General features: G+C 36.7%; 1 protein-coding gene across 1 annotated transcript; it reads left to right on the top strand.

Annotated features, from left to right (window-relative positions):
* Positions 1-275: 275 nt before the first annotated feature.
* Lim1 (Lim homeodomain transcription factor 1) lies at positions 276-17,237 on the top strand (the record flags this gene model as incomplete). Its single annotated transcript, NM_214645.1, is given in 2 exon segments — positions 276-2,065; positions 17,038-17,237. Coding segments are annotated over 2 exon segments (373 nt in total), but the record flags the coding sequence as incomplete, so codon positions are not given.
* Positions 17,238-24,972: the final 7,735 nt, after the last annotated feature.

Raw genomic sequence — 24,972 nt, 5'->3', positions numbered from 1 at the left:
CTCACCGATAACTATTGAAAACACGACTTCATGTACTCCTTATTTTAAGAAATATAAAATATATTTTCCTGTCCTTTTCGTTGGTTGCAACTGACTGTGACTGTCGAGTGGCTGATCCTATTAAACATATCTCCCAACTCCTTTGTTTACAAATTTGCGATCATTGACACCGATACAAGCTTGCTCTTTTTCGGATCAATAACCTCGGCTTTCAAGCGGGCCAAGTTTGTTCCCCTCTTAGAAACCACCAATCGACTTGTATTGGTAAGAGCGATCTGGTTCAGAGCGATGTGGGTAGAAGACAGTAGCAGATTGGTGAGGCCATTTAAAATAGATACGGATGTTCCGTGTAACATTTCTCCCATCTCTGCCTCTTTTCTCCATCCCTCGCACGATTAAGAATCGTGCTGGAATATTATCATAAAAAGGTGGAGTTTGGTTGGATTTTGTCGTCTCGCCATTGGTGCATTATCGGCACGTCTAACCAGGGCTTGCAGTCAAGCACAAAGAACAAGCACGCGCCCTGATTGGTCGGTGTTGAAAATGATAGGCAACTATCGTGAGCCGTCGTCGCCGCGCGGAGAGACCTAGCGTCTCGTTCGCTCAACTTTTCGCCCGTAATATCTGTGCATTGAGCCACGGCTACCGAGCAATAGAGAGAGAAGAGGAGAGAGAGGAATACTAAAAAAAAAAAAAAGCACATCGGGTAATATTGTATCTATCGTTGAATTCTTTTGCTATTACTGTGTCGTGACGGCACAGAGAGCGCAACTACAGAATACACGCTGTGTGATAATCTCTCGACTTTTGTGACCGTGGCTGTTACACGCTACTGTGTGATACTACTACAAATATTCGTCGAGACCAGAGTTTGCAGCGTGTCTGTCTGAAAGTGAAGATATAATCTTACAGCATCGACCCATCGAACACACACAAATACTAGTCAGCTGATAACACAACACCACATATTTGGTGTCCACTTCTGCTGTTTCAAGTCGCCTTGACGGTTTTCTGTAATTTTATCCTGCTCTGTTTTGTTGGAAGTATACTGCAACACACAGCATGTTTTTATGCTATAAAATTGCACTTTGCCGAAACAGTTCGTCGGATATGTTGTGAATTGTAAAACACTTGAGGAGAAACATGTCAAGTTGTTTTGTTTACTTTCAACGCAAGTTTGAAGGAGTTTAAATCGAGGGATTGTATTATTTACATTCTCCCGATATTCATCGAATTTTCATCAATCTGAAGAAATTTTACAGCTGTGAATTGTAAGCTGCGGTGTTTCTGATCATATCTGGAACTGAGATTTGTTGGAGTGGAGGGTAAACCCGCAAGCGAGGTCGCTTTATGAGGAGCCCGTGAGCTACCGGTAAACGCCTGCTAACCTCTCCCCGACAAGTCACGCTGTAACAAGCCATCTCCTGCTGTGCCAATGTCGCCTTATCAAGTGCATCACACATGTTCTTGCTAAACTTGGAACTGAACCTCTGATTTGGGGTCCAGCTTACATACTTGTGGACAAATTCAAGTAGACGTGAAGTGGAATATTGTGGCAGCTCTTTGCTCCACTGACACTACACCGAACCCTTATCACTCTCAGCGGCCTACAGTCGGCGACGAGCGACTCGCCACAATAGGGTAGTGATCGCAGCGGAGGCGAGCGAGAATCAGCGGCCTTCATGCTTTATCACGCCGATACCAAGCCGCTAATCCAACCTTCATATTACGCCTAAGGGGCGTGAGAAACGCAGCAAGAAATCTCCGGAAAACAACCAACCATATAACCCATTTTTACTATTTTCCATCGTCGTTTGGCGATCTCAGGCGTCATCATTCCTACTCTCGTGGGTATCCGATCCGTTGACGACGGGGCGAGGTGGTCGACGAAAATGGTCCAAGTTTGTGCGGGCTGTGAACGGCCCATCTTAGATCGTTTCTTGCTCAACGTACTGGATAGACCCTGGCATGTCAAATGTGTCCAGTGCTGTGAATGCAAGGCTAAACTCACTGAAAAATGCTTCTCAAGAGAGGGGAAACTCTTCTGCAAGAATGACTTCTTCAGGTTAGTGCATTTTTTTGTAATTTATGATCAATTTGTAACGTTGTTAAAATTCTTAGTGCGTTTCGTTAAACTAGATTATTGATTAATATAATTATTGTAAGCAAATATTAATGTCACTTTCCTTTGTTTCCATAGACCTACCTACTTTCATGTCAACTTAAACTTGTCAAGCAATAAATTTTATTAATTGGCAAGTCCTCTGGCTACTATTAATATCAATTACATTATCGTTAAACCTTTAGCTACCGTGTACAAATACTACTTCCAAAATGCAGTCATTTGAGAAATTTAAGATTATTGTTGAATTTTTTGTCAAGGATTGTTGTCACTTAATGTATTTCAACTATTGTAGTTTCTTCTTTGCTATATCCCATGTGTTATGAAGATTATATCCCGTTAACAACCAAACAAGATATGAAGTGTGTTTGGGATCTGTTTGTTGTGAGGATCAACACTTTGGTATCTGTGTAATGTTTATGAAAACACACAACACAATTTCACCGTATACCACTGGGATTAAACGTCTGCTGGGGATTGTGTAAAACGAGATAACTTATCAATATTCAACAAATAAAAGAAATTTAAGGAATACAGACAACGGAAGTGGTACAATCCAAAGACTTCCTGATGTACTGATAACACAAATTTTGTTTAAGGGGCAAAACTAAAAATTAAAAAAGGATTGGACAACTGGCGAGACAGTATTATTAATCAACTACTACCTTTAAGAGTACTCCGACGAGATTGTGTTAGAAGTTAAGAGAAAAGTCATAAGGGTGGCAGAAACTTACTTTCACTTAGGGCTTTAGGCCTATCTAAATGGTTGAACGTCAGGCAGAAATAATACATTGTATATTCATATGATGCATTTAGGAGTTGCCGTAACAAAGTGTCGTGTTGGTGTTTTTTAAGTGTCTGGAATCCTCAAGCAAGAAGTCTTACAATTGAAACTATACCTCAATGTGCAGTTTATGATTGACGATACATCCTAAAAAGGCTGTTTTAAATAACACATGACTCCCTTATATATATATATATATATATATATATATATATATATATATATATATATATATATATATTATCACTGGTTCAAACTTCTCTAAACTTATTCTGCGGTCGGTAAGCCGTGGAAGCAAGTTGTGGGTATCCGAACGCTTCAAAATGTGGTCGAAAGCCACAACTCGTCTCAAACCGCTTTCTTTTCAAAGATTCTTCTACCGTTTTTCACCGTTGACTATTCACTTTTACAAAGAATTAATTTATGAATAGATCTTTGGGACGTGATCGTGATGGTCGTTTCACTATTGTATCTTGTTCCAAAACATCACTCTGAAGTCATATAAGAAAATAAGGGGGACGGATTCCTATTCATCAGCGATTAAAAACAACCCGGAACTTAATTGTTTCAAAGGATGGAGAAAACTTTAGGAGTACACCACTGCGTCATTGGCTTTTATATAGCGATGCATATTGCTTGTGGGGTGTAAGGTATAGTTTTCTGCACAGAGATAAAGAACTTAATCTTGTATTGTAATGACATGAAGAGACGCTTCTTTTGTTTACACAGCACATCGAGACCAACAATATAGACGTACATCAAACAATTAATTATGATTTACAAGACGCAAGACTTTCTAATTCTTCAACTGGGTACTGATACATTTCTTTGGAGGCCCATATTGCAGTTTAGTCAAACAGTTAATCTACATTTTCAATTTTTATTATTTATTTACAATTTTAAGCAATATGTTTCGAGGGAATTTGGTAAAACAACTTGGGCAGATAATAAAAGTAATTTGTTTTAACTTTTCTCTTGACTTGTAAGTCATTGCTATGTACGTTTAGTCAATAAATATTAACAGAAAGTAAGAACAATTTTATGAAAAATTCTAGTAAACTTAGAAGTAAGCTTCCGTTTATTCAAGCTGTCTCATTTCATGACTCGTGGGCATTGGGGGTTCCTTGTAAGAATGTTGCCTAGAGTTATTGTCACCCGAGATTTACAACATTTTAAAAGAAAGTTTGATTTTCTTTGTGTCAGGTTTATGACAGAGTTCGTATATATTTTTATTATGATTAGTAAGAGTGTAGAATACTGCCTTTTTAAATTTGTTTAATTTTGAAATAACAAAGAAATACATGATATCTCACACGTAGGAGCGTAAAGAGGTATTGTAAACAACTACTAGCAAATAAGGAAGGACATTGAAGAACAAGATACATAATTATACTGTTAATCACAGAAATTGTGATTATAATCATAAGAATCGTGACGTTATTCACTTTTAGAGATTTGAGCTTAAAATCATAGTTGATATTTATTATGTTACACATGTAAATTGACGAAACCGTAAAGACAATATGATTTCTTATTTACACATTTTTCTGAACAATACATAAAAACTACAATGAAGCCATACCATACCTCTAAAATCTGAAGACATACAATACATGAAACTGAAGTGCATAGAGTCGTGGTTACTAAATTTAGATTGGTAATTAAATACCTGTTTAAAACACATCTCAAATGAAAGTCTACAGGCAGTCTGCGTGGCGAAATCACCAAGTGTGTAATATATTTTAATAAAGTCATTTGAAAATAAAGGTGATTATCTGACTGTGAGTGACTACATTGAGTGTAATTATGTTTGCGCAGGGACGAGTATCAAACGCTTGTTAATGCTCTTGGGGCAACAACTTTTCAATTTAAAGCATTTTATTATAGATGATCTAAACTGTAGTGTCAATTATCAATAAATACGTGCTTCCAAAGCAGAGGAGTGTTATTATGATTAAGGGGTGAGCGATAATTCAATTCCATCTTCAAACTCCGATGAAACGACGCAAATTATACAATATCCTTACAACCTGCGAGACCATACGGAACGGTATAATAGATTGAGTATTTTACCCATGGAATGAAAAGAAGCGATCAAATATAAATACATTATGAATATCAGTACATCAATCACTGCCATTGAACCTGACCATAATTCGGAGAATACATATTTTAATTCTTAAATTTAGGGGGGGGGGTGTCTCAATGTGTTTGGTTTTAGACTTAATATTAAGTGACATCATATATTTTCAGGTGCATTTTGACATTTATAATTAGTACTTTGCCATGAATAACGGGATATACATTTTGTGTCACAAATTATACAATACAATAATGATAACATGCAGTAGATATTATAATTTATCATAAATATTTTCTGGAAAAGAACAGTTTATTTCAATTAGGTGATGTAAACGGATATATAGATGTTCTTAGGAGGTATGGGCATGTAAAACAAATAGAGATATTCCGAATACTATAGACATGCGAGAGGGCTTTGTATATAGTGTGACATGTAGCTTACACATAGTAAATCATCTGAATATTAGCATAGATCACAACACAATTCAACAAACCATATCATCTTATCACGATGTTTGAAAGGGGAAATGGAATTATTTCAGTTTGACTTCTATAATTACTATGGCAGTGAGAATAGAACGTGTCTCGGTATTCGAGTATATTCACGTTCTCTTGATTGCGGGAAGGGGCGGTCATGTATAGGCCAAACAGTAAAGAGGGAATTTGTAGGGGCATGTCATTTTTTCTTCTCTGCGTTTGAGAGGAGACGTGGTGATGGATTGCTCGTCATTTGCTCATTAATTAACTTGCATGCCTTTTCTCAGCCTCCCGACCCAACAGCTGACAGATATGTATCGTCACATGTAGTCAAGTTACTTCTACAAAACTGTTCTTGTATTCGGTCTCAATGGCTTTCAAAGGAACGTGTTCATGTTTGTTTACTTTTTATTTTGTTTATAGTTGTCTGTTATGGATGTAATATTCAAAAGCTCATAATCTTCTATGTTTAATTTTATTTCTGCTCTGTCATCGACAACATTCATAAGCTTATAATGTAAAAACTAAAAAGTAACTCTGATATACCCCACCTCCTGTAATTTTAATACTAGTTTTATTACACTTTATTAATTATCGAAAATTCGGGAGAAAAGTGATGTGTGTCTTTAAAGAATTTTGCGATATATTACCAAAGGTTTTCTATTTTGATAGTGACTTAACCTCACCTATATTCTATTCACAATAATGATATGAAATTAAAGAATGCTATTTATCATAATAAAATCACAAACGTACCCGTATTTTTGTTTATTTTCCTTGAGCTTATGTGAACTCTCAACGACTAATACTCTTGTATGCATAATCAGTATTTAATTTCATATTATTAAACTCCTGCCTGGAGTATGGACATTGAATATTTTGCTTTATCAGTCTTACTCTGGCAAACATGATCCACAGCACACCTAATACCCCCCTTTTACAGGTTGAAATGGAAATTTGAAAGACATCATTTTCTAGTTTCTACCTCTCGCATTTACGGCTAGCCCTTCTCTCTTCAACCTTCTTACCAGACCTGTATCCTGTTGGCAGTGTTGAGAAACAATTCAAATACTTGTATGTCATGATCACGATCGTATATGTCTCTTGGACCTCAGTTATCCATCACATCAATTCAAAGAGTATAGGGCATCTTATAACGTATACATCCAATCCCATGTCTGCTTACAAGGCCTAAAGCCTAGGTGTACTTGTGTGCATGCTGAATGTATTTTGCGGCAAGTATATTCAACATTGCTCGGCGCGTACACGATCATCTAACGCGAGGGGCGAAGAATACAAATAAAATCGGTATTAATTACATATGGATACAAATCACGAGACAATGATTATGGTAAAATGAGATAAAATACAACTATCTCGCAACGCAACACAAGAAAGAAATCGTAAGTTGATTTATGTCACAAAATCATATTATTTAATCTACAAGTCAACGTATATTCATAGCTCCGGCTAACCGCTTTAGAATACGGGATTTTCCAAAAGGGATGAATATTGCATGAAGTAGATGCAATTATAAATCTTGTATTATCTTATAACAAATAACTGTTTTTTCTGTTTCGTAGAATGCCTAAAAGTTATTGATTAATTATCTCAGAATCGTGACCCAATATCAGACACTGTTACATAATTTGTCGGACATAATATCCGAATTCTTAATTTCACTATTAAGTCAACATGATTTAGAAATCCTAATTTCATGAGTTTCTTGTTCGAAAAAATCTATGTGTTTCATCGCTCGTTCTTAATTACTGGCAGTTCTCGGGTTGTTCATTTGTGTGTGTAACCCTATGTACAGTTTCTACTCTAATGTAATACATAACGAGCACCTGTAGAAACTGTTACATCTTTCCTCCATTTTCTTTATCAAATACAGTGCAATATAGTGAAACCCATAGGTCATTAACGATAATAATCATTGAAATACTCAATCATTATAAAAGAAATAACTGTTATGATTTATTGCAGTGATTCGTTATCATGTGTTGAAACTATTTTTATGTTATTTTGCTGACAGCGAGATGATACTTTCCACATAAAGAGCTTAAGTCACTGACTCCCATCAGTATTCATATGCTTATTAATCATTCAATTTGTTGACCAATATGTCGCTTCTCAGCCTGGTTGGTTTGCGGACAAATAAACATACATCATTAAATATTTAGTCCCTTTATACCGATCTGTCACTTTTAAATGGATCAATAGACGTATCAACACTGTCAACAACAGCTAAGACGTACATGTACCTAGGCTATAGGGTCACTGACGCTAATGATTATAGATGGAAAATTGACTTCTTTAAGACTATTGTTAGACCAGACCTCCCACCGATGAGATCTTAGATGATATTTAATGACGTCACAATGGATTAGAAGTTACTATTTCTGTATTGAAGTCTTAGAAATAAAGCGCGCTATCACATCTTTATGCATTGACTTCCTAGAAGATAATGATACCAACATTGGTTATATGGTTTCCTTTTTATTTTTTTTCTAAGATCATTTTGATATACATAACATCAAACTATATAGCTACAGAATATAGAACATTTATCTCTTTTTTAAATTATAAACCCGCCAAAATAGTTTAACAAATTTAAGGCAGAGTATTAATTTAAAGGAAATACAATATTCCATCTTTTTAGTTATGCTCTATATATATATTTATTCATTCCATACTTTTTAGATATTTTCATTAAATGTAAACTATACATGTTCAGTGCATTGATGTTGTAGTTTACATTTCTGGATAACCGCGAGAGAACACGAAAGTCATCGCCATAAACATGTAACCATTTCCCTGTCTTCAATTGAGGCGTGTAATAGATGCATAATAACCAGACTAAAGCGAAAACTATGGTGGTATATGACGAATAATAGTCACATTTCTATTTACTCAGAGTAAACTTCAGCAAAGTCAAGTTTAGAAAGAGAACCAACAAGCCCTAAGAGGGCAACTTGTACTTTTTGAGGGGTGAAATATGTTACACTACCATATTCCTGTTGACTTTCTGATAAAGGGTTCTATTTGCTAGGTAGGATTTACAACAATGAGATTATATTTGCACAACAGCAGCATAAAAAAAAATCATACCGCATGTTTTGCTCTTTCTCTCCCTCCCTCTCTTTCTCTGTCTTTCTTTCCTCATTGTCATATTTGATCAACTTCACCGAAACGGTTGACGAAACAGGACTATAAATATGTATCCCACCGTGGAGTGTTTTGCTCTTCAATTGTGTCATTTTAAGGTCTATATAACGTCCAGGCAACCTTTTTGAAGAGTCAACTAGAAAAGGGGAAATATTGCCTTTATAAAAGAAGACAATGTCACATGTAAAGTATTTGTCACCCGCGCATGAAATAGATTTGTATTCTCTGTGTGAATGGCATCCCGCTTCCACGGGTACACGTTGGTATGGTAGGGTTATCATAGGGTTTACAGTCGCTTTTTGTTCAGGAATTACAAATGGAAATGAAATCTTCTATCCACTGACTCTGTAAAATATCTTAACATTTATTTGATTTAAATCAATATGCTTTAAATACTTACAGATGAGGATGACAAGTATTTAATTTTATATTTTCACTAGATATGGAAGCTATAAAATATAGAAAATACCAATAATTATAACCCATGTATCATATAAACAATTAGTATTCTAAATGTATACTATTTTTTAAATTAAGTGTATTACATTAACATCAACATAAATCATGATTCAATGTAGGTCTATGTATAGAAGCTAACTCGCCGTAACGATAATACCAAAAGTATTAAGTATTTCGTATAATTATTTATTATTCATTTGTATTTAATTGTATTACTGTAATCGCAACAGATTACCAATGATTCACTGTATATGCCTCATCCAGTGCTTTATGATATTAAGTCAGAGACGTATATCATATATAAAGTGTGACATGTTGTAAGCTACCAAGTTCAAATTATGCAGAGGGAACTTGTTCAATCTGTGTTCAGGCCCTTAATCTCGTCCCCCTGCTCGTAAACGTTGTTTTCATATTGAAAGTTGGGTCAAAGGTTAAACAAGTTCAGGTGTTCCGTCGGCGCTATTGTGTAGGAGGAAAATAGTCTGAAAGAAGAGAGAGAGAGAGAGAGAGAGAGAGAGAGAGAGAGAGAGAGAAGGGGGTGGAGCTTGATCGCGCATGCATTTCTTACATTTTTTTATAGATCATCACACGTAATTGCTCTTTGACATGATGGAAGATGCGTATATGCTGTGTCAAAATATCTTCAAAGGTCTTCATCAAAACTTCAGAATAACCATTAAATGCATTAAAAAAAAAATCTTGAATGGGAATGAACTTTGTAGTTTGCAAGATATCTGTGAGTTAAAGGTAAAGACCAGTATTGGTAACGCCCCAATTTCAAAAATGAAATGGAAGCTCTCATTACCAATCATGTGAAAGAATATGTTTTGACTAATACATGATGATACAAAATTTGCCGGGAAACCTACTAATTCATATATTGGTAAATTTATTTCTCTCATGGTCGTGTGAGAGAGATAAGTCCCATATACATCTTTCTGTGTATAGTGCTTGTAACTTTACGAAGAATGGGCCAAATTTCTTATCATTTTGATGATTCCAGAACCTTGCAGATGCTAGATGCTAGATGATCAACCTTTTCTGATCGATTCCACAATGTTTCTTTCACAATGCAATCGCATGACCATTACTGGTCTTTACCTTTAAATCTCTTCTCTTCTCGCTCCTCCCATATTCGTATCAGACCTCTCATGTAAAGTGAAACTGGTCATCATTGAGCCTCTTGGGGGAAAGTCCCTATGGTTCGGTCAAAGGTCATATTACGTCATGATCATATAAGATAAACTGTATATTGAAAGAAAATGCTTTTGTTTAAAGAGTTACCCAAAGGTATCAACGCTCCTGTTGCAATTATAATTTGCTACTATCTGTTATTTCAAATAAAATGATATTTTTTAATTTGATTTGTTCTTCTCCTACGGGCATGATAAAGTCATCATGAATTGATCGTCTATTCGTAAGGGACTGCATACCCAACCCACCTCTTTCAATCTCTCTTACAAACCTTTTTCCACCTCGTTTTCTTTTTTTTTCCTCTTTTTTTCTTTCTGTATAAATATTTATCTATCACTGCCTTTTCATCAAATGTAACACCCATCTGTGTTTTCTTCTTCGATACGTTACGTTAGTGTGATAAATCGTCCATTTATCCAGATTCGACCTAACACGGTTCCATGCTTGTACAGGGTTAAAACAATAGCAATGGATACTATCAATGAAATGCCCAAATCGGATAGTATCAGGGCACCAAAACAAAGAATCTCAGCCGCGGAATATTCATGTTTACTTCGTATAATGTCAACCAACGAATTAAGAAAATGGGTCTTTCTCTTGCGGGTATATTCGTGAGGTATTGTAGAGTATCATCATCGCATTCCCTTAACGTTAAAGTACTGAACGAAGATGTTTGGTGTTTTATCCCTTCTTGAAGAATGCATATCATATTTAACCATCGTGTTTACCTTTCGAGTTTTATGCCTGACGACTCTTGTGGCGATATTCCCCATCAACTCAGTACACCATGAGCTTGTGTGCTTGCTGGTGAATTTTTTAGAAAGCGTTTCGTGAGATTTAAGAGAGAGAGGAAAAGAGAAAGAGAGAGGGTAGAGAGAGAGATAGAGAGAGGGGTATAGAGAACGAGAGAAGGGTAAAGAGAAAGAGAGAGGGATAGAGAGAAAGAGAGAAATGTCTGACACCAGGATTGGTGTCAGATTTCGTTTTACCGTACGATGACGGGATATCGATGTCATCCCCTGATTCGTAAGAAACCCTTATTTGCTCGTGGCCCTTTTTATTTTAGTCCTGCTTTCTGATTGTCGAGATACTTTCCTCTACCATGTTCAGGCTTTAAACATGGCTTTTTTGTTCCTTTGAGAGGTTGCAAGGACCTGTTGGTTTGTTCTGCGCATCCTGTTTGATTACTCTAAAATGAGTGCACTCCGATTTCACCCTTTTACCGGACAGGTAGTCATCATGTTCGTTAATTATTTGTGCAAGAGAGTGGAGTGCCAAAGGTGCTCTTTAGAAGAAAAAAAAACATTGATGTTGATACCAAGGTCGTGTTTTTTAATTTCTTCCCTTGGACAGAATTTCTTGGAAGAACTTTTAAGATATTTCGTATGAGGAAATGTTATGGTTGTTTGAAAGTAGCAATATTAACAAAGTTAAAGGTTAAAGTTACTAGTTACATGTATCTTAATCAACAATTGTCAGTCTAATTGATAGAATACTGATGTTAATATCATTTTCTTGATCAATTCTAGGCTGTGTATTACTTTTAATCAATACTATTCAATTGCCAGATTGCCGTGGCAAGAGAAGAGTGATTGGATATCTTATGACGCCGCCCTCTACGGGTACAGGTTCGCTCCCATCTCGTCCACCCACTTTTACCGCTTCACAAGGACAAACCAATTCTGTTATTGGCTTCAAATAACGCGAAAATACTATCACAATCAATTCATTCGTTTTAAGGCATGGATCTTGATTTCTGAAGAAAGTCCCTCATTCCTCCTAAACATTTCAAAACCTGAAGAGAATCAACAAAATGAAATAAAAACTTCCCTCACGATTGCCTAAATGATGTCCTCTGTTACTGTGTTTGTGTTGTATTTGAATTGAAGTAAGTGAGCATTGTAACGTTTAATCCTTGTATCCTTCAGCTGCTCATCTTCATTTGAAAAGGATCCATTCCAATGAAGTACGTCTCTGACTCCCTCTCCCCTCTCTTTCTGCCTCTCTCCCTTTCTTCATCTTTCTTCTCAATGTGATACGTGTAAGTCTTCTCTTTCAAACCATCCCTTCCTCGTGTTTCTCCGTGACAATGTTTGTATTATGTTAACTACATTTCAATTATATGAGTCATTACATTGTTTGTGTTTCAAATCTAGAAGCCAGATAAGTTGAGGTTGGTTAAGCATTCTGTAAAGACGCACATGTAAAGTTGAATTTCCTTTGAATCGTAGACATCACATTGAGCGATCAATATTGAATTTCTTACTACAGTTTACAGTAATTCCTTGTAATTCGTGTAAATAAATAACGCTGTTATTAAAACACCAGAGAAAATCAGCCACAAAATACATTTATAATAATAAGAAACATTGCTTACCAGATCAACATAATACCATACGATTGTCACTTATCACAAATGATTGTATAATTTATTATCATCTTCATCATCAGGTTCGTCCATGTGTCCTTCTATTCACGGATGACATCATAATCTCTAATTTCATCTCTCGTATCATGTGACAATGTTTACAATAGTAGCCAATCACATGACCTGAAGTCGTGATTCAAATATCATTCATCATACACTCTTCCCCAATGCAGACCATTATATCGGTAGCCGCGCTGGCTTAGGATACAAAATATCAAATATAGTCTGCCTCTAAGGCGCAATCACTCGTTCATTTGTATCAAGATTAACGTTCACATCTAGGAATTGAGAAGCTCATAGTTATAGGGATATTACACCAGCAATAAATCGAGCTCTTTTAGTTTTTGTTCTTTAGATACACTTGATTTTCCAATCGTCGACACGTAGGAAATCTAAAATGAGAGCAGAAATGACCGTTTTGTTTAAATCCGCTTCGTAATTGTATGCCTAGAGGCATACTTATGAATTCATGAGGCGAGCGAGGAGAGAGAGGTATACCCCTATCTGAACGACGCCACAGAACAGTGTGCTGATCTGTATGGGATAGCTATCTTCTATGCCGGGAGCGTGTCTTGGAAGATGGTGTAACCTAACAGACCATTCTTATCCAATCTATCTCACCATATCAATCTTGAGATACCATTCTGCTTTGTCTTTGCCAGAGAGGGTTTTTCAGCGTTGTTTCTTTCTCACAAATCTGCTCATGCAGCTCGAAATAAATCGTGTCTTTTCCTTAAGTCTGCACTGAAATAAGCATACACGCACAAAATATGAAATAAACAATATTTACAATTTTCAGTTTATATTTTTGGATTGAAACTTGTTAGTAATAAATAAATAAATAAATCTTTCAAATTCTAAAACCAAGAGAAGAACTTTGGACTGGATATTTAAAAAATGCTAAAAATTGAACAAAATGGAAGAAAATTTGCCTTGAGGTTGAACAGTAATCGTTATTTTGATACATGTGTGTGTTACAGTTTATTCCAGTTAATTCAGATATCGTGTTTAATGTAAATATCTTGTAGTTAAAAAATATGCTATCTCGCTAGATGACAAACATCGTAATTTTAATTTAATACGATGTGAGTAACAAATATTTCGTGATTAATATCGTTTCTTATAATTATTCTTATCCCATGATAAAAGAGATCGCCGCGACGATGTTAATTGTCAGCAACAATGCTTATTATGTAAAGATGTTTGAGTTTGATTTTAATGATAATTACATGAAGTTTTGTACAATTGTTGAACTGAAGGTTTGTACCGGTTCAAGTAAAGAAATACATGTATTGTGAAATACTAATAATGTACGAATATCACCCAAACTCTATTTGGCAATGAGAGAACATTGACTGAGTCCAGTAGTTTCCAACTGTGTTAACTCTTCGTCTACTCATATCATGTCGGTTCTACTGTGGTTTTTGGCTGATCTTACCTGATCTCATTTCTACTTTTTCTGTTTTTATTTCTGGGCTTACTGCATATGAGTGAGCAGTGGTGTATTTTGGTTGAGTGTTTACGCCCGGTATGATGTCGTTTATTGTCTGGTAAGCGACTCGATTTGGAGTGTACACTCCCATACAACCCATTCAATGAAAATAACGCTTTGGACCCACTCATCCGTTTGAACTGTTGTTAGTGTTTCTGTCCTTGTTATGATGCCGTGAATAAATCATATCTGAATACATCCCCCCCCCCCTCTCTCTCTCTCTCTCTCTCTCTCTATGCTACATGTACATGTTGAATGACATGCTGAGTTATGTATTATTCCAGGATTGTTGCTGTCCTGAATTTTAATTTTGCACAATGTCCTTGTTACACTTTTAGAATGTATACGTGTATAACTAAGTCTTTACAAGGTATCAAATGCTAAGTCACCGTGTATGCTAGTATACTATAATAAAAATGGTGTGAACCTACATCATTAAAGCGAAAACTCTCGATTATTTGTTGATCCAACATGCATGTAGGGCACCAACCGAAAAGTGTCTTTGGCAATAGGGGCGTTACGAACTGTTTCTACAAAAATTATTTGTCTTACATTTTATACTGAATATTATACCAGATATTTCTTTCGTTTATGGAAAAGAATCAGGGTTAACACGTTATTAGCCGATTTTGTAATGCAGACCGGGCCTTGGAAGGTGGTGGGTGTTAAGTGCGCATACCAGTGGATGAAATGATGTAGAAATGATAACATCTTTGGTGTTTGTTAACACCATTAAGGGCATCATCATAGCGGAGGAGGGGAACCCGTGTGGGGTGCAGCTTATAAAACGGAGGAGTTAGGTCGGTGTTTTTCTCAAAAGCGGTTGGAGTGAGGGTGTTGATGTTTCGCCCTTGTATGGTGGGCGTGCGTAGTGGTAGTCAGATACTGCCATAATAAACCTCTATTTCACCTTTTCTTTATTCAAAAAGTGTGTAAGCTCTGCTATGAATAAACACGTTTAGAAGTTAAGTTGTCAGTCTTACTAATGCATGGCACTGGCATAACATGCAGAGGGAGAGATAAAAGAAGAAGAAACATGTAAAGAGGAAGGAATTATGGAAGGTAGAAGGAAATGCAACTTTCCAGTAACGCAACTACCCACAGATCATTCTAAGGTCAATTATGTCATATTCAAATAGTATGATTTTCTCGCTGTTTTCGATGTAGTAAATCTCCTTCGAACTGAAGGAAACACAGTAGACCTAAAATAAGACATACTGTAGATGTAGACTGTTAATGAATGAATGAATGAAATGTAAGTGCAATGAACTTCTGGTGTTGGTATTTCCCCATAAAACAAAAGAAAATGACAGTGAACGAAGCCGAACGTCAGAGGTTAATCATATAAATGTTCTTGAAAATCCTTGCTTTGAATGATTTGAAATCAAGTGACATATTTATGATTTTTCCGTCAGATCGCCTCTCTTGAATCGACCTTCTTTACAGTGATACAATCATGTCATCCATTTTACAAACAATTTAAACCAAATCAGGTACCCATTTATATTGATATTGGTTCAATACACTTCTTATAGCTGCCTACCAGCAGGTAAAACAAACAGATACATGCACCCTCTCGACCCTGACGCCATTTTGAATAAAGCATGAATCCAGAAGCATGTGAGGATAAATAATGACCAAATCCCTTTAAATCTAGAGGGATTTGGGGGCAAAGTAGCGGTCACGTGACATCATAAGTTGATTTCTATGTTTCGGCGATGCTTTGAGGGAAGTCGTTCGAGTCAGGCTTCGTGACTGTGAGATTCAGTAGTAAAACAATGAAAGTGCATCGCCATACCTCTCACTTTAGATGTGACAGCCTCACTATTTTCTATCAAAAAGTGATCAAACTTGTTCCGAAGTCTTAGCATGTTATATCGTAGTCGTCGACCATGCATGTATCTTGTATTCATGTGCTATGCATTGGCTGTTATCATCGTCATTGTTTCTTGAACAACCGCATTTTGAAGTCGTGTTGTGGAAATGACGAAAAATTATCACACGATCGAACACAACTTTACAAAGGTGAAAGTCTACCATATTACAAATAGAAAGTGTAAACTAACTTTATAGTAATGAGCAAATAAAAGTTGTGAATTTGAGCTAGTAGCCTCGACCAAACTATATCTCGTACAGTACATGTAGTTCCATAAATGAATATAATTGTTGTGCTTTCATAATTTAGTTTCCCCCTAAAATTATACAGGCTCGTGGGGGTTCCAAACAACCCATTTAATGCGAAATTAACATTTGGAAACATCTTTTAACCAGTTTCTCTCGAAATGTTCTTTCATAGCCAGAGCTCAATATTACCTTTAAAATCACATTGATGCTTTTCTCTTAACAAATCAGTATTTGTTGATGTCGAGTGGAGGGTGTTAATTAGCGGGGTGTGAGAATGTTTGTAGTTGATGAATGATGATATCTTCATGAGATTAAAGGCTCCGATAGCCATGTAAATACGCACCATAGCATGGGGTCAAGCATGAGAGCGGACCACGGCTCACCGGCTGTTACCATGGTAATTGTTTGGCGTACTGCTGAGTTTGTAGGTCAAGACTAAAAATGGCGGGGAAAGACAGCAAGGGTTACAAATATTGGTAATCAAAACGAATAATGAAAAGTGCGTTGTATTTGTTAATATAGTGGCACTGATTTTCAAGTAGACTAAATAGTAAAATAGGTTTAACAATAAGTTATATCAATTTCATTTGTCAAACAGTCACTTTTACTTTGAAACACAAGGATAACAGGATAGGTGATTAAAAAGTAAGATCCTTCTATAATGTACCATGTCGTTTAACCAATGGATTTGTTTCTTCTTGTTACAGACGATACGGGACAAAGTGCGCAGGATGTCTTCAAGGAATCTTACCTAGTGATCTGGTGCGGAGAGCTCGTAGTAAAGTATTCCATCTCAACTGCTTCACATGTATGGTATGTCGAAAGCAACTCTCTACGGGCGAAGAGCTTTACGTGGTCGATGAAAATCAGTTCATCTGTAAAGAAGACTACCTCACAAAGTGCCAACGTAAGTCCTTTAAACCCCATTACAACCTAAACTCCCTTTAAAGGTACTATTTCTCCTATACGGGCTAACAGTAGTGGTTGGATTGTGCGTACAAACACCCGTTTAAAAATGCGTGAGAAAAAGCATCCTGAAAAGTTCAGGCATATATTGTTTTGAATGTTGAAATCGAAAGATGGATCTGTAATATATTAATGTATTACCTTCAATAATATCACCGTGGTTTGTTCAAATATTTATTCGTAAAATTCATGGATTGGATAATTTGATTGACTTACAAGGGCGTGTGCCATTATATATTCAAATAATCTGCAAAACAACCGTTCTTGGTGTTTCATAAAATCCATGTTTTAACGCGTTTGCCATGGTTTTGATAGAGAGGGTTGCCTCAACGTAGTTGCATTCAACGGGTTTATCAACGCTCAAGTACTGCATACATTGACTTGCTGTACAACGTACGGTCTTTAAAATGCCGATTTATCAATAGATTTGATTCGTCTGTATAGACCTGAGTTTGGGAGATAATTATGGGCATGTTCTTTGAAAATTATACGTATAGAAATCCTGTCAGTAGATCGAGTACCCTACAACACGAGGGTTTGAATTCCATCGATACAATTCACAAACAAATTGTTGTTTATCATCCAACTGTGTACACGAGGGAAACAAACAACTCAAATCAAGAATTGGCGAAGGTGTCGCTTTTATTCATACCTATCGATCGCTATCAGCGCTCGTACAGTTGGCATAAAAGCGAAACTGTTGCAATGCTTCCCCTTTCTCTATCTCTCTATCTCACCTTAGTGATGGAGACCAACAAATACACAGGTTCAAGGGCGGTCGTGCACAAAATGCACTTTGGAGTCAGAAAATATAGGGGAGAAATGGGTTTCTATGAGAGAGAGAGAGAGAGAGAGAACGATACAAAAGTCGGGACGTGCAACACTCGTCCTATGTGTATTTGCTTTTTCTTAGTTTTCCCCGTTTCATAGAGGGAGAGAGAGAACGAATGGAGACAAAGTGAAAACACGGAACGAGAAGAGAGAACAGGTGGGCTGTGGTCAAACATGGGTCATTGCTTTCTTACCGAAAAACAAGGACAGTTTCATGTCAGTCCCACATGTTGCAAAATATACTGGCAGTTGTACCAGCACACCAATACAAAATATGAATCTTACAATGAGAGAATCGATAAAAATGATTTACTGCTAGAAATCATGCATGCAGTTCGAAACTTCTACCATCTTATCGACCTTGATTCTATTGACTGGAAGTGATTGCTTTTTAAATATGGAGTTTGAAAACTGCATAATGTGCCGGAACATATCTGTTTACGTTGCCAAAGAATTGAATATAATAAAGTAAAAATACCGCCAAGGCCGACGCAGAAAGATTTAAAATAACCAGGAGTAAACCACGCCATTAATTTTTCAGTGAGGCTTGAAATGGAACGAGAATTATTTAAAGATTGTTCTTGTCTTTTAAAGTCAAGGTGACTTGTAATTTCATCACCGTAAACGACAACCAAGACTGCCACCCCCTTTTTGATTTCTTATTATTTATTGCTTGTGCTGAAATCGTCTCATACGCATATTGAATAGGCGCCCAAGGTTATAAGGGTGATAGTTACAAGCATCGATTTTGGGAGGGGCACGGATGAAATGGGCCGTATACGGAGAGCCATATTGGCGTAGCCGCTTTAAGATACGGAACATGGGGCACCGTTTAACAATGGGGTTGTTTTTATGAGAGAAATTTGGTTTGGGTAATGTTTAGATGTACAAGATAAGAATCATGTAAACTAGGAGAAGTATATCATTTTGGTCTTAGATGGATTCAAAATGTGTCCTTTAGCTTTTGATATAAGAAAATTACTCAATAATTTGAGTTATGGGTTTTTTTTAATTTGAATTTCTCTGAAAAAATTGTGTCTGGAAAAGGGGCTTCACGTTGTGTGTACTTGATTTTGAGTGACAGGAATAGAGAGAGAGAGAAACAAGGAAGAGAACCCTAATTTTCGTTTATTTTGTCTGTTATAATTGTCTCAAGCCAATGAGCAGCTATTATCATATTTTTCTATCTTGTGTGAGATCGGCAAAAAATATTAGTGGAAAATTGGCGAGGTACACACAAGTGTGTGTTAGATCTACCCTCTAATTGTATAGCACTCACTCAGATCACCACGCCATGCATGCAAACCCGTGCACAATGGTTATTCAATGGACCACGTCAACCCAGGTCAGGAGATGATAGAAGAGAAATTTGTAACATTCATCAAAACAATGATGTCTGATGGAAAAGTGAGGAAACGACAGAAAGAAAAGCCAAAAGGATTGTCGATTTAAAGCGCAAGTGACAGTGTAGCGCACACTGCTCATCTATCAACGATTTACGCCATGATTGTCGCGAGCATTGGTCGGGATTGTCCGCTTACTAAAATGTGAATGTGTCGGCTAGCTTCAGACCCATCCGAGGCTGACATGAATTCGTGTTTTCGAAAGGAGTTTGAATGGCAAGAAAGCTCGATACATTTGTCATGATTTCTACGTCTGTGCAGGAAGTCAAAACCGACTTGTCACAAAAGTACACTCGCCGCAGACCAGGGTTATGTTGACATGCATTCCGATCCGATTGCGTACTTGCATAAAAAATGTATTTTTTTCGATTGTCAAAAGTCAAACTTTTTCCTGCTTATTTAGGTGTTCAGTATTTCTCCAACACATTTCATATTCGTCGTAATATTGAACAGATTCTACCCACTCACATGCATGTATGATGTCTGTCTATTCAGCTCCATGCTTCAATCTGCAGCCAATGTAGAGACCGTGTAAAACCTACCAATCAGCAAGTTAGAAAAGAGCTCTAAAATTGTCATAATTATTAAGCTATTTTTCTCTCCCTTCTTTCTGTTTGTCATTTAAGTATCCTTAACTCATGAACCGATACTTTCATTCTTTATTAATCTTTGTGTTATTTGCCGACCATGCATTGCGTTTTAGTAAGCATTCAGGAGCATAACGTGTGGTGTTTTTTTGCGTGGTTTTAGGATGCCGCCCACCCTGAGAGGGAAGCCGATAGAGGGTGTTGTGTACTTTTGATCCCCCGTCCTCTGCCCCAATGTCAATAGTAACATACACGATTAGTCAATATTAAGTCCTTTTCCACACAAAATATTCACAAAATAATCTTGGAAACGAGGTTGAATATAATATATAAATGGAGAGAATGGTTTATATTTAAGCTGGTCTTTCTGAGCTTTCTTGTGCAGTCGTGACATTGTGCTCAATAAGTATTTGTTTAGTTTCACTGTTTAAACTCGACCGTAACACAACTCGGATAGTATCGCTAGACAGAGTCGCCCCTTCCGACAAACAAGGAGTGATACCAGAGGGACCTATTGTGTTCCGCCAAGGGTTGTTTCTTCATATTGGTGGACAGAGGTTCGCTTCCTGACATCTTTTCTATTGTCATTGTCAGGTACTTTACGCGGATAGGTTAAAGTACATTTAGACGTGTAAACTACTGCAGAAAGCTAAAAGTTGTTTATCTATATGTCTATTAGAAGGGTTGCTTCCACGAGTTCAAGAAAGGGCGGGGAGAGTGGATAGAAGAAGGTTTATTAAGGAGTCTTGGGGCTAATGCGCGGCGCCATGTTTAATCACTATTATAAGTACTTTATCAGTCTGTTTAATAAACATGTTTCAATGCGCGTTTTTTTTTATAAACGATGCAAGAAAAGTTTAAATTTTATTACGCCGAGATATTATAAGAGAGGGAATAGCCTGTAACCAATGGATAGGAATGCAAACGGGGGATATTGGAAGGTAGATGGAGGGCATGTGAGAAGTAGGAGGAGGAGGAGGAGGAGAAGGAGGAGGAGGAGGAGGAGGAGTAGAATAAGGAGGAGTTTGGTTTGTTAAGGGGGGCAGAAGTTCAGGGCTATTGATGTCCCGTTGACAGTGTTGTAGAGTGTTTGGCCTAGCACGTTGTCCAAACATCGGTACGCTACATCAAACGGCTGCCGGGGCTCCTCCTGTGATGCTCGGTGCGTCTCCGCTTCATGATACGGAGCTTGGGCTCGCTCGCTCGCTCGCCGCTACAGCGGGGTCGCCCGCAAACATACACTCAAATCAAAAAGGGAAACGGGGTAGCCTGTACTATTTAGCTATTCATATCACATCCATTTCAAAGAAGCTTTCTTTTGATATAGATTTTTTTGCTGAAAGATGGTAGTATACCTATTACGAATTTTCATTTGGTGTTATAGGCTTTGCACTATTGTAGTCACTCTGTTATTGTCATATACTTTATTTATTGAATATAACAAGTTAAAGCACGTAAAATAACTCCATTCATACCTAGACTACTGCCTGTATACACAGGACAAAACATGGCAAAACAATAATGCACATAATTATACTTTTACAAAACAAACAGGATGAACATACGATGGCAAAAAATACAACAAACATGTCACGTGAAAAAGCTACGTAAGTTTTGGAACATTAGTTCGAATATCCTGTACTATAACATAATAAATATTGACTATACAGTCATCATGTAAATATACATTTCAAGTAATAATGAAACTCTACACAATTACTCGATTTATCTTCACGATCTTACTTTTTTGCGAAGGACACAGAAATGTGAACATGTTGATTTTTAGATTGCGTATTTCGTGTTTTTTAAATGGCTTTTCGAGTTTTAAGTTCCTCGGAAATGCCGTCAATTTATTTACACATTGAGCATTACTAATTAAGAGCACCATCTGGATTTACAGAGCACAAAGCAGCCCTTGTACAAATATGGTCTTTTCACAAAATTCACGTCTGATCAAATAGATGATAAATTATCGAACAATTATATAACATATAGGTTTACACATTATAGGTTGTACTCATGCCTGTAATCTATCCCACTCTCTTTCTTGAACTGTTCCATTTTTATTATTTTTTTCTGTCGCTTTGAATCCATAACTTATTTTCATAAATTCATCGGTTTTTCACATTTCGAAGATTCAGCATAAGTACTTTGAATGGTATGGTAGAAAAAAGGGTTTCATGTAAATTATTTTAAAGGAAATAATCAATTATTGCTCTCGTCAATTTTGACTCCTTGTATTGGCATAGGCCTATCTGTAGGTTAAAGAACATTTTTTTTAATAATAGAACTTACAAAATATCGTTTTCAATATAATAAATAATAATAAACAAATGTTAACATATGATTATACATGTACATGTTGATACATAATATTATTCAACTGATTCATGTTTAATATGATCTAACTTTCATGACATTTGTTCCTCCAGGGTAGGGGAGATTAGGCACAAACGCCCTTTTTAATATTTTCTGGATTCGCCATAATAAATGGACCAATGAGGTAGAAAGCGAGAAGAGACAGAGGGAGAGAGGGAGAGAGAGAAAGTGTGTGTGGAGGGGGGGGGGGGTAGAAGAGGGGCATTCTGCGATGCATTCCAATAGTGCATCAAATATGTGTTGGTATAATTACTCGACCAAAGCTTTGCATTGTAGAAAACCAGAATATAGGATTTGGACAAATAATGTATCATAATGCATAGAGCCACCCGACCTCAGCTCCTTCCCCATTTATACCACCATTTCATCTAGTTGCACCCCTCTATCGTAAAGTCGATCTCTAGTAGGTCTATATCAGTATGATGATACGTCGTACACATCAAGCTATGTCCTGTGAATTGATTCGGACAGCATAGACGCTGAGCGGTGACGCGAGGTTTGTCGCGCGAGCCAGCTTCTCAGCGGGGAGCTGCCGTGGGTGAACCGACCAGGATGAGGGTAGTAAGAGGCGAACGAGTTCTCTTCTGCCAGCACCACCTATAAAGCGAGATACATATAAACCTTTAGTTGTCTCTCAATTCATGGGTTATTTTAGTTTATATTATATTTTTGCTTGCTTCTTTTGTAATCATAATTCTTTGACACTAAATATGTATTGCTTTTTAATGTCTATAAGCACAAATATTCGACCTATGGTTTTTTTTTTAATTTTACATAGTTTTACCAGGCCTTCCAGAATATGATTTTTACATTTTATTCTCAGTGTATCTAAATGTTTAAAAAATATTCTTTTCGACTACATAATTGAAGATTATAAATCTTTGAACGCTCTGAAAATGTTATAGGAACGGAAGTGTCACGTGCTATAAATGGAGGGTAGGTTCTAGTTTGTTGATTGTAATGTTTCACCTCAACTGCGCTCTACTACACCCAAGTGGAAGGTTTATGGTAAGGGGTCGACGAATACCAGACTAATGATGGCGAGTTGCACTGCGTGTGGCGGGCCGAGTTGATGGCTACCAGACATGAAATACTACAATACAATAGTGAACGAGACATGATTACCAGTAACGCCATGTGATACAATTGTTGAATAAATGTTAGGCCTTCAATATTTGTTTTAAGTCTGGAAAGTAAGCGCCGTTAAGTCGATGCATATTATAACCGATAACAAGTTGATATTTAAAATTTTCCGTTTTTTTTTTTTTTTTTTTTAGACGGCTCTTAGAGGAGATATCAATTTGCAGATGATTCATGTACAGACCTGTAGTTTGAAATTATGGCATGGAGCTTTTCTATTTTTAGAGAAATAAAACGACTACACACGACATGAACGTATTACATTGATCATTCTATTTTAGATAGGCCTACATTACGATGTAACGAATACACACTACTGGCACGACTGGTCTATTGATAGGTGATATTCAAGGGTGCGTATATAGGCTCCTCAAGTTATTAATATTGCGTTAGAAAATATTGCGTTAGAAAATAGAAAGATTGAAATATTTAGTAAAGGAAGAATATTGAAAAGAGACGTGTCTGTATATAAAGCTCCACCACCATTTTCTATATAGGCCGTATGGGGGAAAGGAGACAATTGGAGCATATCGGATAATGTAATAACATCCTCGTTAACGCTCTGGGAGACGCGTTCCGTGATTCTATCTCCTCCCCAATACTTCTCCGCTTCTTGGAATGTAAATACAAAAGACCTACTACTTCACGAAATTATATCCAGAAATTAGTGCCTTTCTATTGCGGGAATGTGGGTCTGGGTGTCCCTGATTTTCATTTAGTATTTCATCTATAAATGACATTGATGCCCTACAAAAGAGACGGGTAAATGCGCGCGCTTTTGCGCTACCGTAATGTGATGAAATTTACTCAAAAGAAGAAAAAGAGAAAAAAAAATGCAAATGCGTCAGATACTCGTGAAAAGTCGAATTATTTTGTACCATTATATTCAACGGTCTGTCGTCCATGATGAAGTTATTCTGTGATAAATGAGGGCTATTCGCACGCAACCTGACTAAAATGAGAAAATTCTGACAGGTTTTCGAGTTTTCGAGCAAACATCGACCTACTTAATTCAAGCTGAGAGATGAGCAAAATTTGTATGTGACATTATGGAATGAAGGCGGAGGGGAAATATTAACAACAGGTTGCTAAACAGAATTCTAAAGATTGAAATTGATTAATTGTCCTCAGGCTGCTAAGAATGCTAGAACAAACCTATATCCTCGTGGTAGATATGCAGGGAAAATACGTATACGTGCATGTCTTGTTATCTTTCACTGCGTTACGTCATCATATATTATCATGATCTACAGCAATGGAATGATTTTTAAAATTTAGATCAATAATTTTGAGCTCCTTGTTTGAAAATCTGCATATCTATATTACATAAGTTAGT

This window comes from Strongylocentrotus purpuratus, unplaced genomic scaffold (assembly GCF_000002235.5).
Source record: "Strongylocentrotus purpuratus isolate Spur 01 unplaced genomic scaffold, Spur_5.0 spur5_scaffold_2, whole genome shotgun sequence".
NCBI lineage: Eukaryota > Metazoa > Echinodermata > Echinoidea > Camarodonta > Strongylocentrotidae > Strongylocentrotus > Strongylocentrotus purpuratus.
The sequence above is the reverse complement of the archived record's forward strand: the minus strand, read 5'-3'. Positions and strand labels throughout refer to the sequence as shown.